Source organism: Oncorhynchus mykiss, chromosome 3 (genome assembly GCF_013265735.2).
Source record: "Oncorhynchus mykiss isolate Arlee chromosome 3, USDA_OmykA_1.1, whole genome shotgun sequence".
Lineage (NCBI taxonomy): Eukaryota > Metazoa > Chordata > Actinopteri > Salmoniformes > Salmonidae > Oncorhynchus > Oncorhynchus mykiss.
Genome location: NC_048567.1, coordinates 14221169 through 14235242, shown reverse-complemented (window position 1 = coordinate 14235242; position 14074 = coordinate 14221169). Strand labels below are relative to the sequence as shown.

General features: G+C 41.0%; 1 protein-coding gene across 2 annotated transcripts in view; it reads right to left on the bottom strand.

Moving 5' to 3' along the window:
- Positions 1-8418, bottom strand: part of LOC110510617 (intermediate conductance calcium-activated potassium channel protein 4) — a 41790-nt gene extending 33372 nt beyond the window's left edge. The window contains exons 1-2 of one of the 2 annotated variants that reach the window (XM_036975406.1): positions 7797-8418; positions 1265-1360 (exon numbers count right to left, since the gene is read on the bottom strand). In XM_036975406.1, coding sequence (XP_036831301.1) covers positions 1265-1360; positions 7797-8078 — 378 coding nt within the window. In that variant the 5' untranslated portion in view covers positions 8079-8418. The remainder of the gene's footprint in view (positions 1-1264; positions 1361-7796) is intronic. The other variant, XM_036975405.1, reaches the window with a different exon arrangement.
- Between the last annotated feature and the right edge of the window lie 5656 nt (positions 8419-14074).

The following is a 14074-nucleotide window of genomic DNA, read 5'->3' as shown; positions in this document are numbered from 1 at the left end:
GACGTCGGCTTGTGCTTACTGGGATGTAGCCTAGAATGTCGGCCAGCAATGGAATTTTATGAATGCCCATCCATGTGGTAGGCCCACCGTTTGTAAAACAGGCCATTGCATTGGCTGTATTAGTCCTGATTCCTGTGACTAATCAATTTGGTTATTTACAGTTTTTGACAATTGCTTACACATGATTTCTGAAACTATGGCTCCTTTCTTTAGACTCTACCCACAAAACCCCAAAACACACACACAACATGCAAAACGTCACACATCTCTTGCAAAACTAAACACTTCATTCAAAACTATTTTGACTTTTCTCAAAATAGTATTTATGCATCAAAACTCTACACACAAACCATCAAATGATTAGCTCTTATACACACGGATGTGAAAAATGTAAAACAATACAATCTTGTGTCTTTTGCATGTTCAGTGTGCGGTGGAAACAAGTATTCAAACATGAATACTGGGTGTAGGTAATCGGTAAATGTGTGGCATTTGGAATGGCAGTGTTTTCCAAACAAAACACAAGACCTGTTGGTTTTGAATGATGTGTCTAATGTTGAGAACTGTGTTTAGTGTTTTGTACAAAGTGTGTTTTACAATTGCAAACTGATTGTATAGCAGATAATGTGCTTGCAGTTTTGCAGACTTGGTCTGAAGATTAGGTAGTACATGAGTTAATAGTTTCACTGAGTGTGCCTCAAGTACCACTTTTAGTGTGTAAGCGATATAAAAAACGGTAAGCTCTGAATATCAGATACCCAACTTTATCAGGAGTTATCTCAAGCCTATTTGCAATGTGTTTACACAGCAGGAAAAGTGTTTTATTTTTCGCTATGATCAGCTTGTCAAAAATGGACCAATACAAACTTGAAACAACTGATCATGACAATGAGGTGAAACTCCTGGACAACATTTGTGATTGTACATTCCATATTGTCCATTTTACTTTGACCTCTCCTGTTTTTAGGATATGTTGTTTGTTAATTTGATTGAGCACCATTTAGGTTAGGCTATTTGATCGGAAAAACCTGCATGATGTAAATAGTGTCTGTCTGATTACATTATCATACTTGTTATCTCTAGCCTGTAGGCTACAGGTGGCCGGCCGCCTAATCCTGCTTACCTTTAACAATTAGTGATTTAACGTAACCCCTGCCTTCAACTCCTATGTTCAAAGAGTAACTAACACAGTTCTTTCCAGTGATAGAGAGCTGGGCTGCACAGTCAACAATGGGATCAGAGGTCAGAGAGAATACACACTCACCCTAATGTCTTTATAATGGAAGGCTACGATGAGAATCAGAAGACACCCAGTGGATATGCTGATGGAGCAGTTGATGATAAAGGCGTAGCGGGAGCCCTGGGGAGAAAGAGGATGACAGACAAGATAAAGACATTAAAGGGAGGTTTAAAGTTATTCAAACAGTGCTTCTGTTTTCGATTCTTTTCCGTTTGGCATTTCCAGTAGCAGTGTGTTAGTGTTAGTGGAATGCTCTGACCTTCAGTCTCCGCTGGTCACGCACACTGATTTGGTGACAACTTTATCATGTGTGTGATGCACATGCACCCTCACGAACACACGCACACACTTGGGTGGCATTAGATCAAGTAGGCATATTGACCTGGCATGATATGAAGTATTGGCTTCAAGTGAACCACCAGGTCGCGCAACCAAATAAGATGAGTGTAGGCCTACAGAGCTCTTAGCTGATGCATTAAAACAATCTTTATAAACTAGCAGAGCCGGCCCTAGCCACTAAGCGACAACGCTTAGGGCCCCGCGCCTACTAGGGTGCCCCGACCCAAAATAAGTATTTTTTTTGTTTATTGGTTATTTTAGGAACTTAGTCAGGGTCTCAACTTACTGTTGAGAGATAGAATAGTAGAATACACAAGGTGCAATTTGGTGCAAGGTACACAATACACAAGGTGCAATCAAAATTTGGTTGTGTATAAGCAGTTTTTCTACTGTTATGTCAGTCACTGAGACTCACTCAATTAGCACGTCAGCTAACTTTTTCTATATTGGTCTAGACAGCTATGCAAACTAGTAATTGTGTAAAAGTGGTTCAATTACCCAGGGGCCCTGATCTCCAGGGGGCTCCCATTGATTTTGTTATTCGCTCTCACTCAGATATCATATTAACATGGCATAAGTCAGTGCAAAACACTACAAACATTTCTCTCCTCCCTATAGCAGAATTTGTAGAATTCCATGAAATCAGTTATAAAATTGGTAAATATTCTCTCTGCCCTCTGGCGAAATGTGTGAAATTGCAGCAAATGAAATCTAAACCTGTAAATCACTAACCAGGTGAGAGGTGACATGCTATCCAAGATTCCTAAATCAGTTTATCAACTTTACCCTGGACTGCAGCAAAACCTAAAGATCATGGTACATTTAGTTAGATGAAAGAAAAGGGAACAGGATTTGGCTTCTGTAGCAATGAACATAGCCGCTGGAAGTGGGGGTGCTGAGGGTGTTGCAGCAGCCCCTGAAAAATATGAATTAAAAAAAAACATATATTAATACAAATAAAAAATACAATTTGAAAACCAAAAAATATATATTTTCACAAAAGTAGTGCACTGGGCCGATATAGACATCTGTAGCATAGGCATACTTTTTTTTTTTCAGTATCTCCACTTTGTCAAAAAAGGTAGTTGTATAAGTATGGTTTTCCACAGTTGTTTACACACGTTTGCTGAATCTTTGGGCCATTTCCCCAAAACTCTAAACACAAAACCACAAACACAAAATGCAAAACTCTACAAATATCTGGCAAAAAGCAAACACTGCATTCAAAACTGTTTTGTCTCTTTCCAAAGTGTTTTTCTGCATCAAAATGACAGACACACGCGTCATATGAATAGATCTGTCTACCAACCAACAACAGACTGATGTGCTCAACACAAAACACTACTATGAATATCTCATCAGTGTTGTGAGTTCAACAACTAAGCCGGTTGTAAAAGATTGTTACAGTAATGTATACAGCAATGTAAACCTACTCAAATATACATAAATAAATACACACAAATGCAATACAGTTGCCAATTGGTTTATAGAGCTTGGCATTGTGATTGGCGTTGCTTTCCAAAGGGACTAAAGAGATTTTAATTTTGAATGTTGTGCCTAATGTAGAGATCTGTGTGTAGTGTTTTGCAAAAAGTGTGATATAGAATTTAAAACTGAGTGTAAAGCAGGAATTGTGCTTGCAATTTTGCAGACTTGGTTTCGGGATTTAGTACACGAGTTTCAGGTTTCGGTGATTGCGTTTCAAGTTCCAATTTTAGTGTGTAAACAATTGGGGAAAAGAACAGTATCTTGCAGGATTCAATGGTTGTAATGGTAAGAGTTGTTGCCCTGTCTTTTTCTCAGCGATTGTCATTCTAATAGAATCCAGAAAGTCTGTCTTCAAATATTTCTATCACCATGAAGAAAAACAAAGTGCAATAGAGTACATTGAGACATCAAGTGGTTTATGATGATGTGGCTTAGTTGTTGAACTCACAACACTAGTGTTGTGAATTTCAATTCCCACAGGGGACCTGTATGAAATTACACTTTTTTTAAAACTAGGCAAGTCAGTTAAGAACAAATTGTTATTTACAATGACAGCCTAGGAACAGTGGGTTAACTGCCTCGTTCAGGGGCAGAACGACAGATTTGTACCTTGTCAGCTCTGGGATTCAATCTAGCAACCTTTTGGTTCCTGGCCCAATGCTCTAACCACGAGGCTACTGCTGTACCGGTATGCATTCACTACAATAAATTGCTCTGGTTAAGATCTACTGAAAGGTAAAAGGAATGAATACACCGTTTCAATTTACACATAGAAATAAGTTGCATTTGCAAAGTATTTCAAGAAAATGGAAAACATATATCAAACAAGTATTTTTATATTCCACAAGTACAATATTATCAGATTAACTGTTTTGTACAGATAATTATCAGACTCAAGTTTCAAATGCTGGTAAACCCTCAATTACAAATAGATTTAGTTTAAATATTTTCACAAAAGTAGTGCACTGGGCCTTTACTAGTCCTGTATTAGCAGACCATCAGCGCTAGCATACTACTTCCCGCGAATTATGCAATGATATGTCAACACATCTGATAAGTAGGCTGAGTGTCTTAATAATTAACCCCGTGAGTAACTATCACTTGACTTCCCTGTACTTGAAACGATCGTCTCGACAGTAGGCTAAGTAGGCTGAGTGATAAAAGTTGTGCTGTTTATTGCCATGACGTCCACGCAGGCAACTGATGTAACCTCGATGAAAGTTTTAACGGGGAGTTCATTTAATGATGGGTGGTTGGAGTTTACAGTCTAAAAGTTATAATTGCAAATTTTCAGACAACGCTAGGGAAACTTCAACGCAGAGAGGTGGTATGGTGTGACGTGCGTTGGCAACTTTGATTGTTTTCCACAATTTCACTTGTAGCATCTGCATCATGTCTAATTTTATCCCAAGCCTAATTGGACTCCACATCAGCGTAACGTTAATTTGACTACATTATTAGACCTCTATCACATGGAGACCACAGCTCTGAGTGTCTAAATTTGTTTTTGGAATATTTTCCCTTTGGAAACAGAGTAATTTCAAGCCTTTTTGAAACGACCTAATTTATAGTAACTCTAACACCGTTGTTTATCTAGGCCTTGGACAGACAGGAAGGCCACCCAAGACCAATGCAGGCCAGAATCCATCCCATCAGCCTTCAGACAGAAGCTGTGAGTAGAGGATGTGAGTAGAGCCTGAAACATTCATCATAATTCTAAATTAATTATTAAAAGAATGAAAAACCCCTGCTGTTGGTCACTTTTGATAAGGTCTAGTTCATTTGCAACAATGTCCTCTGTGTGCTGTGTTCCGTGACAATGGCACACCCAAATAGTTGCTAGGCCGTCTCTAATAACATCAATCATCATTGTTGTTTGTTTTGTTTTTACAGTCACAACATGATGGTGTTGTATCGGCTTTACTATAGAAACGCATCCTCTTGGCACACAGTCAAACCTGACGCCATTTAACTCTGGATAAACACAGTGCAGATTAGCTGATGTAACTAACTAGATGGTCACACTCAGTAATATCAGTCTGGCATGCTGGCCCAAAGACCTTGACAATCAGCCCAGCCTCAGCCCAGCCCCCCATCTCCAGGAGAGGTGAAACTCTTGCATTATTCAAACAGTCTCTAATGAAACACAAATGATGTGGAAAGATCCAAAATGACCGTGGGCAACCTGAGAAACACTAGCTGTGAAGGGAAACAAATACAATGTGGAAAAAGTACCACAAATAGCACATTTTCCTCATCCTGTATAACCTGGTTTCCAAGGAAAAGTATCCTTAAATACACTGTCATACAGAGAGGGTATACCAGTCTTCTAGCTATTTCTGAGCATCCAGTTATCTCACTCATCATGTAGCCTATGTTTTTTTGAGTTTTGATACAACTTATGCATTTCCAAAAATAATAGTTTGGCAAACTCAATTGGTTTTCAAAATCAAGATAATGTATAGGGAAAAATGCATGGAAATGCCTGCCCGGGTAATTGCCAGATACATCAGCATATGGAGCTGTTTGCAACATCAACTTCTGCGTGTCAGCCTAGTTGGCAATCAATATTTGATCAATCATGACAATCATTTTAATCAAACAAACAGATTGGATCTCCTCTCCCTGAAATCAGCCTGATTTAAACAGCCTGCCTGCTGCACTCAGCAGTTTTCACTTCACTTGCCTTGGGACCATTACACGGAGGAATTAGATCAGCTGGACAGGAACTATAGCTTGCTCATCTAGCTGTAATTACCTCAAAGTATAGGGACCTCAGATTGGATCTCCTTTCACTGGATGGCCAGGCAGGTATAACCAGGCTGACCGATTGTTTCACTCCATTGTTTTCACTTCACTTGATAAGTGAAAGTGAATTGAAAAAAATGGCGAGTGCCATGGTCAGGTTGGTACACCAGGGTAGGAAACACCTACCTTATAGTGTTAAGGTGGTCTGACATTTGGTTGCATCATGGGTGAGTTGCTGAGAGCCTCTTTTCTACTTATGGACCTGGCACGTATATTCTAGAACTTCAGTGGGACGGAGTTAAAAACTGCTTGACTGTGTGGACTGACATTTTTATCCATCCTAATCTGTATGTTGATGTGAAGAGACGGCAGTACCAAGCAAGCAGTGGTTCTGGAAATGGGCTCATAATCAGAAGGTCACCGGGTTCAAATCCCAGTTGTGGGTTATGCTATTATGCTGTGACGCAAGTCATGCTTGTTTAACGGGTCTGTTAATCAAGGAAATGGTTACGACAACAATTAGACACGCCGTTCCGTTCTCTTCCTATGAATGGACTGAATATAGTATTTCTGTACATAGATTAATCCAAGGATTTTGTGGTAGAGCTACAGGGCACATGTAGGTTGATAATAGCATTCATGATCTTTATGTTGTATCAACAGCACCTGTTTTCTGTCCGTCTGACTGACCTCTTCATGTTAAAGGGATACTTTGAGATGTTGGCAATGAGACCCTTTATACTTCCCCAGAGCGTGCTAGCAGTTACCCATAGCCTTCCAGTCATTGCGCTAATGCTAGTTAGCATTGCTCGTGAAACTACATCCAACTTCCTTCATACTAGACACAGAGACATAAAAATGACATCCACAAGTTCATCTGACTGTGGGGAAGTAGATAACGGGCCTCATTGCCAAAATCCCAAAGTATCCCTTTAACATGTTAATTATCAATGCAGAAGTTGAAACTCATTCTCCACACAAGGGGGGTGACATTCACTCATTAAAAAAACACAAATAGTGTTCAGTAGGTCTGTGACCTATTCTCAGACAGACTCTCTTTCTTGAGCAGCCTAGTCAGAGTACTAGGGGTATACACAGGATATCTGGTTCCCTGAGATAGCTGCTACTATTCAATGAATTTCTGTGGTGGCTTGGCCAGCAGTAGGTCAGTTGATTCCTGCAGGTTTCAGTTGTATTACATGCTGCTGTTGAGGCCTGCGTTGCTGGTCATTTCATCATTGGTCAGGTGGGGACAAGGTATTGAACCCTAAAGAGGTCTGTAGCGCACCAAACCAACATGGTCCCTGTGGTGTCAAACAGGTGTAGTTAACGATTAGGTAGAGAATCAATCTGATTTATTTGACTTATTACAAGGACAACCTTGGTGTTCTCACCACTAGCCTATTCAACAGTAACTTGATAATCATGATGGCATTTGCTGTTCTAAGGGGAATCATATATTGTGAGCTTTCCAAATACGATGTACCACTGACTTTACTCTCTCTCTCTCTGGCATGTGGCTATGACAGGTCAACAGGTGTCTTAGACTAAATCACTTTTATGGCACATGATAACTTGTCTCTTGATTAATCAAAATATGTGAGCTGAGAAATTATGAATATTCTGTATATCCATAATGGCCTGTACAACTCATAGTGGCATATGTTTGACACCTGTCTTTGACCCACTTTGAATGTTAGCATTCTGAGGGAAGCCTTGTACTTTAAGTTCACTGTCTTGATCGTAACATTTTTAAATAGAAACAGCTCTTTCAGTTCTTCTCTTTCAACTTGAGAGTTGCAAGACTATAATGTAGGTCCACTTTATTTCACTGAAACTGAAAACCAACAGCAAACAACTTTAATTGCCAGGGATTTGTTATGCTTTCCTTGATAAATTCGTTAGCATGATTATATTTTAACAGTCTTGTTGGTAGTTGAAAGTGAATTTTACGGAATGTGACGTGACCAAAATGACTTACCGGTTGGTAAATAAACGGACACAGCTCCGCGTGCAGTATCATGAGCAGTGTCCCAACCAGCGCAGTGCCTAGAGCCCATGCGCACAGACACTTTTTGTTCTCCAATAAAACTTTTCTATCTCGCAATCTATAAAGATTGCCCCCCTCGATTTGAGGCATACGCTTCCCAGAGTGGGACAGAGGCACAGATATCTCCGTCATGTCCCCGCCATTTCTGTTGATCACTCCATCGCAATTGTCAACTTTGGAGTCGAGGTGCAAATTGCGGGTTGTCATCTCCATGTCGCGTTGGGTTCGGCTGTGTCCGCTCTCCGTGTTGTTGTCCTCTGATGCCTCGTCCTCTCACTGTCCTGCCTCTGCCCTGTCCGTGCTCTTCCCTGGAGTGCGGGAAAGTATACCACGATGGGCCAGCTGTGTCCCAGGTCCTCCTCTCCGTGGCTCATGAAAGTAGCGGATAAGGACTGTATAACTAACTGTATGAGCTCACCTGAACACGAACATCGAACATCGAACACCTCCACTAGCGGCATGTGATACGCTCACCAATGACAGTTGACTGGGGCGCTATTCTTATTTGCAAGGGTTATGAGGATATACTGTATGAGAGTGCGCCATAAAAAAGTATCTCGCTCTCTCTTTCTCTCTCTCTCTCGCTCTCTCTGTGTGCGTGCGTGCGTGCGTGCGTGCATGCAGTGGTGGAAAAAGTACCCAATTGTCATACTTGAGTAAAAGTATAAATACCTTAATAGAAAGTTACTCAAGTAAAAGGTAAAGTAACCCAGTAAAATACTAATAAAGTCTAAAAGTATTTGGTTCTAAATATACTTAAGTATCAAAAGTAAATGTAATTGCTAAAATGTACTTAAGTATCAAAAGGAGAAGTACAAGTATAAATCATTTCAAATTCCGTCTTTTAAGCTATTTTCTTTAGGAATGTATTAAAGTAAAGCACAGATACCCCCAAAAACTACTTACGTTTTTTAAAGTATTTTTACTTAAGTACTTTACATCTGTGTGTGTGTTGGGGGGGGGGGGGGTCCTCACGCAGATGTAGCCTAGCCTACTCATTGGATAATTCTAGAGGCTGGTAATTGCATAAGAGGGTAAGGGTTTTATGACCAGATGATCAAATATGATAATTTCAGATGGTGAGGGTCAATCACCAATTCAGTTAGACAACTATTTTAGCTTGTCGCTCTCTTTTTGAAATACCGTTTTGATGGGCTTTTCAGTGATGTGTTCCATTAATTACAGTACTGATAAAAAATAGATTTTAAAAAATCCAGCAATCCCTGTCAAAACAAATTGTTTTAAAAATACCACAATACTGTGTGCTCCCAAAATTCTATTCTGTAGCCTTCTAGAATTAATTAATTCATTTTGGCATTATCAATTGCAAATAAGCTGTCACATAGGCCACCAATAAAAAGCACATTATAGACTAGTACTGTTGTTATTTACCTGTGCATTGACATGGTGAGCCTATTCTCAAACAACACTTTCACAGCTCCAGGGTAACCTCTGGTGGACAAAGGAGTAGGGTGTTTATTGAGATTTAGGGACAACGTATACAGTATGTCTCCAACTATTTATTGTCAGACACCCATTTATATGAGAGGGATTTTCAGGCTCTCTTGAATAAAACTGCATTGTTATTATTTGACTGTTAATAAACGTCCCGTGGAATGTAGACGTCACCTCATAATTGTTGTATTTTGTTTTGTACTGGTCTCAGATGTCTCAACCTCTAAACTCTAGAGATCTTTATCTCTCCCCAACAAACTGATGCATTAAGTGACATTTAGATAACTACCCCCCCCCCCCCCCCCCCCCCCCCACCTTCCCCAGACACCTAAGTAACATTCCTCAAAAATCCTTGAGCTATAGTGTAGTGTACACAATCTCTCACCCCATTTCCTAGGTTCTATGCCTGGGAGGAACAGCGTCATGACCTTGGGCCATGTGACGCATTCACCCCACACGGATCCTTCCGACAAGGTATCCTGTGCTGGGCTGCTGCTGACGACAGTGTCACTACTCTCACGGCTCTAAGTGACTGGATGACCGCCTCAGAGTGTCTTTCTACTGGACCTGACCTGGTATCTGTATCACGACCTGACCTGACCTGGTCTCTGTATCAGTGTCCGGGAGAGGTTGTGAAAACAGGGTTATGGTTAATTGGTGGAGACTGATTTGATAAATACTGGGCCCAAGGCCAACATAGTACACTATATATATACAAAAGTATGTGGACACCCCTTCAAATGAGTGGATTCTGCTATTTAAGCAACACCCATTGCTGACAGGTGTATAAAATTGAGCACACAGCCATGCAATCTCCATACACAAACATTATTGCGGGTGTAGCGAAATGCTTGTGTTCCTTGCTCCAACAGTGCAGTGATATCTAACAATACACAACAATACACATAAATCTAAAAACTAAAAGAATGGAATTAAGAAATATAGAAATATTAAGACGAGCAATGTCAGAGTCCGGAGTACACTATATATACAAAAGTACAGTACCAGTCAAAAGTTTGGACACACCTACTCATGCCAGGGTTTTCTTTATTTTTACTATTTTCTACATTGTAGAATAATAATGAAGACATCAAACTATAAAATAACACATATGGAATCATGTAGTAACCATAAAAGTGTTAAAAAAATCTAAATATATTTTATATTTCAGATTCTTCAAAGTAGCCACTTTGCTGGAATTTCTTTCCTTAATGCGTTTGAGCCTATCAGTTGTGTTGTGACAAGGGTGGGGTGGTATACAGAAGATAGCCTTATTTGGTAAAAGACCAAGTCTATATTATGGCAAGAACAGCTCAAATAAGCAAAGAGAAACGACAGTCCATCATTACTTTAAGACATGAAGGTCAGTCAACACAGAACATTTCAAACATTTTGAAAGTTTCTTCAAGTGCAGTCGCAAAAACCATCAAGAACTTGATGAAACTGGCTCACATGAGGCTCGCCACAGGAAAGGAAGAGCCAGAGTTAGTTCATTAGAGTTACCAACCTCAGAAATTGCAGCCCAAATAAATGCTTTGCAGAGTTCAAGTAACAGACACATCTCACATCAACTGTTCATAGGAAACTGTGTGAATCATGCCTTCATGATCGAATTGCTGCAAAGAAACCACTACTAAAGGACACCAGTAAGAAAAAGAGACTTGTTTGGGCCAAGAAACATGAGCAATTATCATTAGACTCGTGGAAATATGTCTTTTGGTCTGATGAGTCCTAATTTGAGATTTGGGTTCCAACTGGCCGTGTCTTTGTGAGACGCAGAGTAGGTGAACCAATGATCTCTGCATGTGTAGTTCCCGCTGTGAAGCATGGAGAAGAAGGTGTGATGGTATGGGGGTGCTTTAATGGTGACACTGTCAGTGATTTATTTCAAATTCAAGGCACACTTAACCAGCATGGCTACCACAGCATTTTGCAGCAACATGCCATCCCATCTGGTTTGCGCTTAGTGGGACTATCATATTTCAACAGGACAATGGAAAAACATTCCAGGTGAAGGTGGTTGAGAGAATGCCATGGGTGTGCAAAGGTGTGCAAAGCTGTCATCAAGGCAAAGGGTGGCTACTTTGAAGAATCTCAAATATAAAATATATTTGGATTTGTTTAACACTTTTTTGGTTACTACATGATTCTATATGTGTGTTATTCACCATTATTTTTCAATGCAGAAAATAGTAAAACTAAAGGAAAAACCCTGAAATTAGTAGGTGTGTCCAACATTTTTACTGGTACTGTATGTTGACACCCCTTCAAATTAGTGGATTCAGCTATTTCACCCACACCCATTTCTGACAGGTGTATAAAATCGAATGTACTCAAATCCTCTCAAAAATTTTAGAAAAGACTGTTGCGCAGCAACTCACTGCCTTCCTGAAGACAAACAATGTATACGAAATGCTTCAGTCTGGTTTTAGACCCAATCAAAGCACTGAGACTGCACCTGTGAAGGTGGTAAATTACCTTTTAATGGCATCAGACCGAGGCTTTGCATCTGTCCTCGTGCTCCTAGACCTTAGTGCTGCTTTTGATACCATCGATCACCACATTCTTTTGGAGAGATTAGAAACCCAAATTGGTCTACACGGACAAGTTCTGGCCTGGTTTAGATCTTATCTGTCGGAAAGATATCAGTTTGTCTCTGTGAATGGTTTGTCCTCTGACAAATCAACTGTACATTTCGGTGTTCCTCAAGGTTCCGTTTTAGGACCACTATTGTTTTCACTATATATTTTACCTCTTGGGGATGTCATTCGAAAACATAATGTTAACTTTCACTGCTATGCGGATAACACACAGCTGTACATTTCAATGAAACATCGTGAAGCCCCAAAATTGCCCTCGCTGGAAGCCTGTGTTTCAGACATAAGGAAGGGGATGGCTGCAAACATTCTACTTTTAAACTCAGAGATGCTTGTTCTTGGTCCCAAGAAACAAAGAGATATTCTGTTGGATCTGACAATTAATCTTAATGGTTGTACAGTCATCTCAAATAAAACTGTGAAGGAACTCGGCGTTACTCTGGACCCTGATCTCTCTTTTGACGAACATATCAAGACTGTTTCAAGGACAGCTTTTTTCCATCTATGTAACATTGCAAAAATCAGACACTTTCTGGCCAAAAATTATGCAGAAAAATTAATCCATGCTTTTGTTACTTCTAGGTTAGACTTCTAGGTTAGACTACTGCAATGCTCTACTTTCCGGCTACCCGGATAAAGAACTAAATAAACTTCAGTTAGTGCTAAATACGGCTGCTAGAATCCTGACTAGAACCAAAAAATGTGATCATATTACTCCAGTGCTAGCCTCCCTACACTGGCTTCCTGTCAAGGCAAGGGCTGATTTCAAGGTTTTACTGCTAACCTTCAAAGCATTACATGGGCTTGCTCCTACCTATCTCTCTGATTTGGTCCTGCCGTACATACCTACACGTACGCTACGGTCACAAGACGCAGGCCTCCTAATTGTCTCTAGAGGCAGGGCTTTCTCCTATAGAGCTCTATTTTTATGGAATGGTCTGCCTACCCATGTGAGAGACACAAACTCGGTCTCAACCTTTAAGTCTTTGCTGAAGACTCATCTCTTCAGTGGGTCATATGATTAAGTGTAGTCTGGCCCAGGAGTGTGAAGGTGAACGGAAAGGCTCTGGAGCAACGAACCCCCCTTGCTGTCTCTGCCTGGCCGGGTCCCCTCTTTCCACTGGGATTCTCTGCCTCTAACCCTATTACAGGGGCTGAGTCCCTGGCTTACTGGTGCTCTTTCATGCCGTCCTTAGGAGGGGTGTGTCACTTGAGTGGGTTGAGTCACTGATGTGATCTTCCTGTCTGGGTTGGCACCCCCCCTTGGGTTGTGCCGTGTTAGGAGATCTTTGTGGGATATCCCTCCAGTGGTGTGGGGGCTGTGCTTTGGCAAAGTGGGTGGGGTTATATCCTTCCTGTTTGGCCCTGTCCGGGGGTATCATCGGATGGGGCCACAGTGTCTCCTGACCCCTCCTGTCTCAGCCTCCAGTATTTATGCTGCAGTAGTTTATGTGTCGGGGGGCTAGGGTCAGTTTGTTATATCTGGAGTACTTCTCCTGTCTTATCCGGTGTCCTGTGTGAATTTAAGTATGCTCTCTAATTCTTTCTTTCTCTCTTTATTTCTCTCTCTCGGAGGACCTGAGCCCTAGGACCATGCCTCACGACTACCTGGCATGATGACTCCTTGCTGTCCCCAGTCCACCTGGCCGTGCTGCTGCTCCAGTTTCAACTGTTCTGCCTGTGATTATTATTATTTGACCATGTCATTTATGAACATTTGAACATATTGGCCATGTTCTGTTATAATCTCCACCCGGCACAGCCAGAAGAGGACTGGCCACCCCTCATAGCCTGGTCCCTCTCTAGGTTTCTTCCTAGATTTAGGCCTTTCTAGGGAGTTTTTCCTAGCCACCGTGCTTCTACACCTGCATTGCTTGTTGTTTGGGGTTTAAGGCTGGGTTTCTGTATAGCACTTTGAGATATCAGATGATGTACGAAGGGCTATATAAATAAATTTGATTTGATTTGAGTACACAGCGATGCAATCTCCATAGACAAACATTGGCAGTAGAATGGCCTTACTGAAGAGCTCAGTGACTTTCAACGTGGCACCGTCATAAGGTGCCACCTTTCCAACAAGCCAGTTCATCAAATTTGCTAGAGCTGCCCCGGTCAACTGTTAGTGCTGTTATTTGTGAAGTGGAGCTGCCCCGGTCA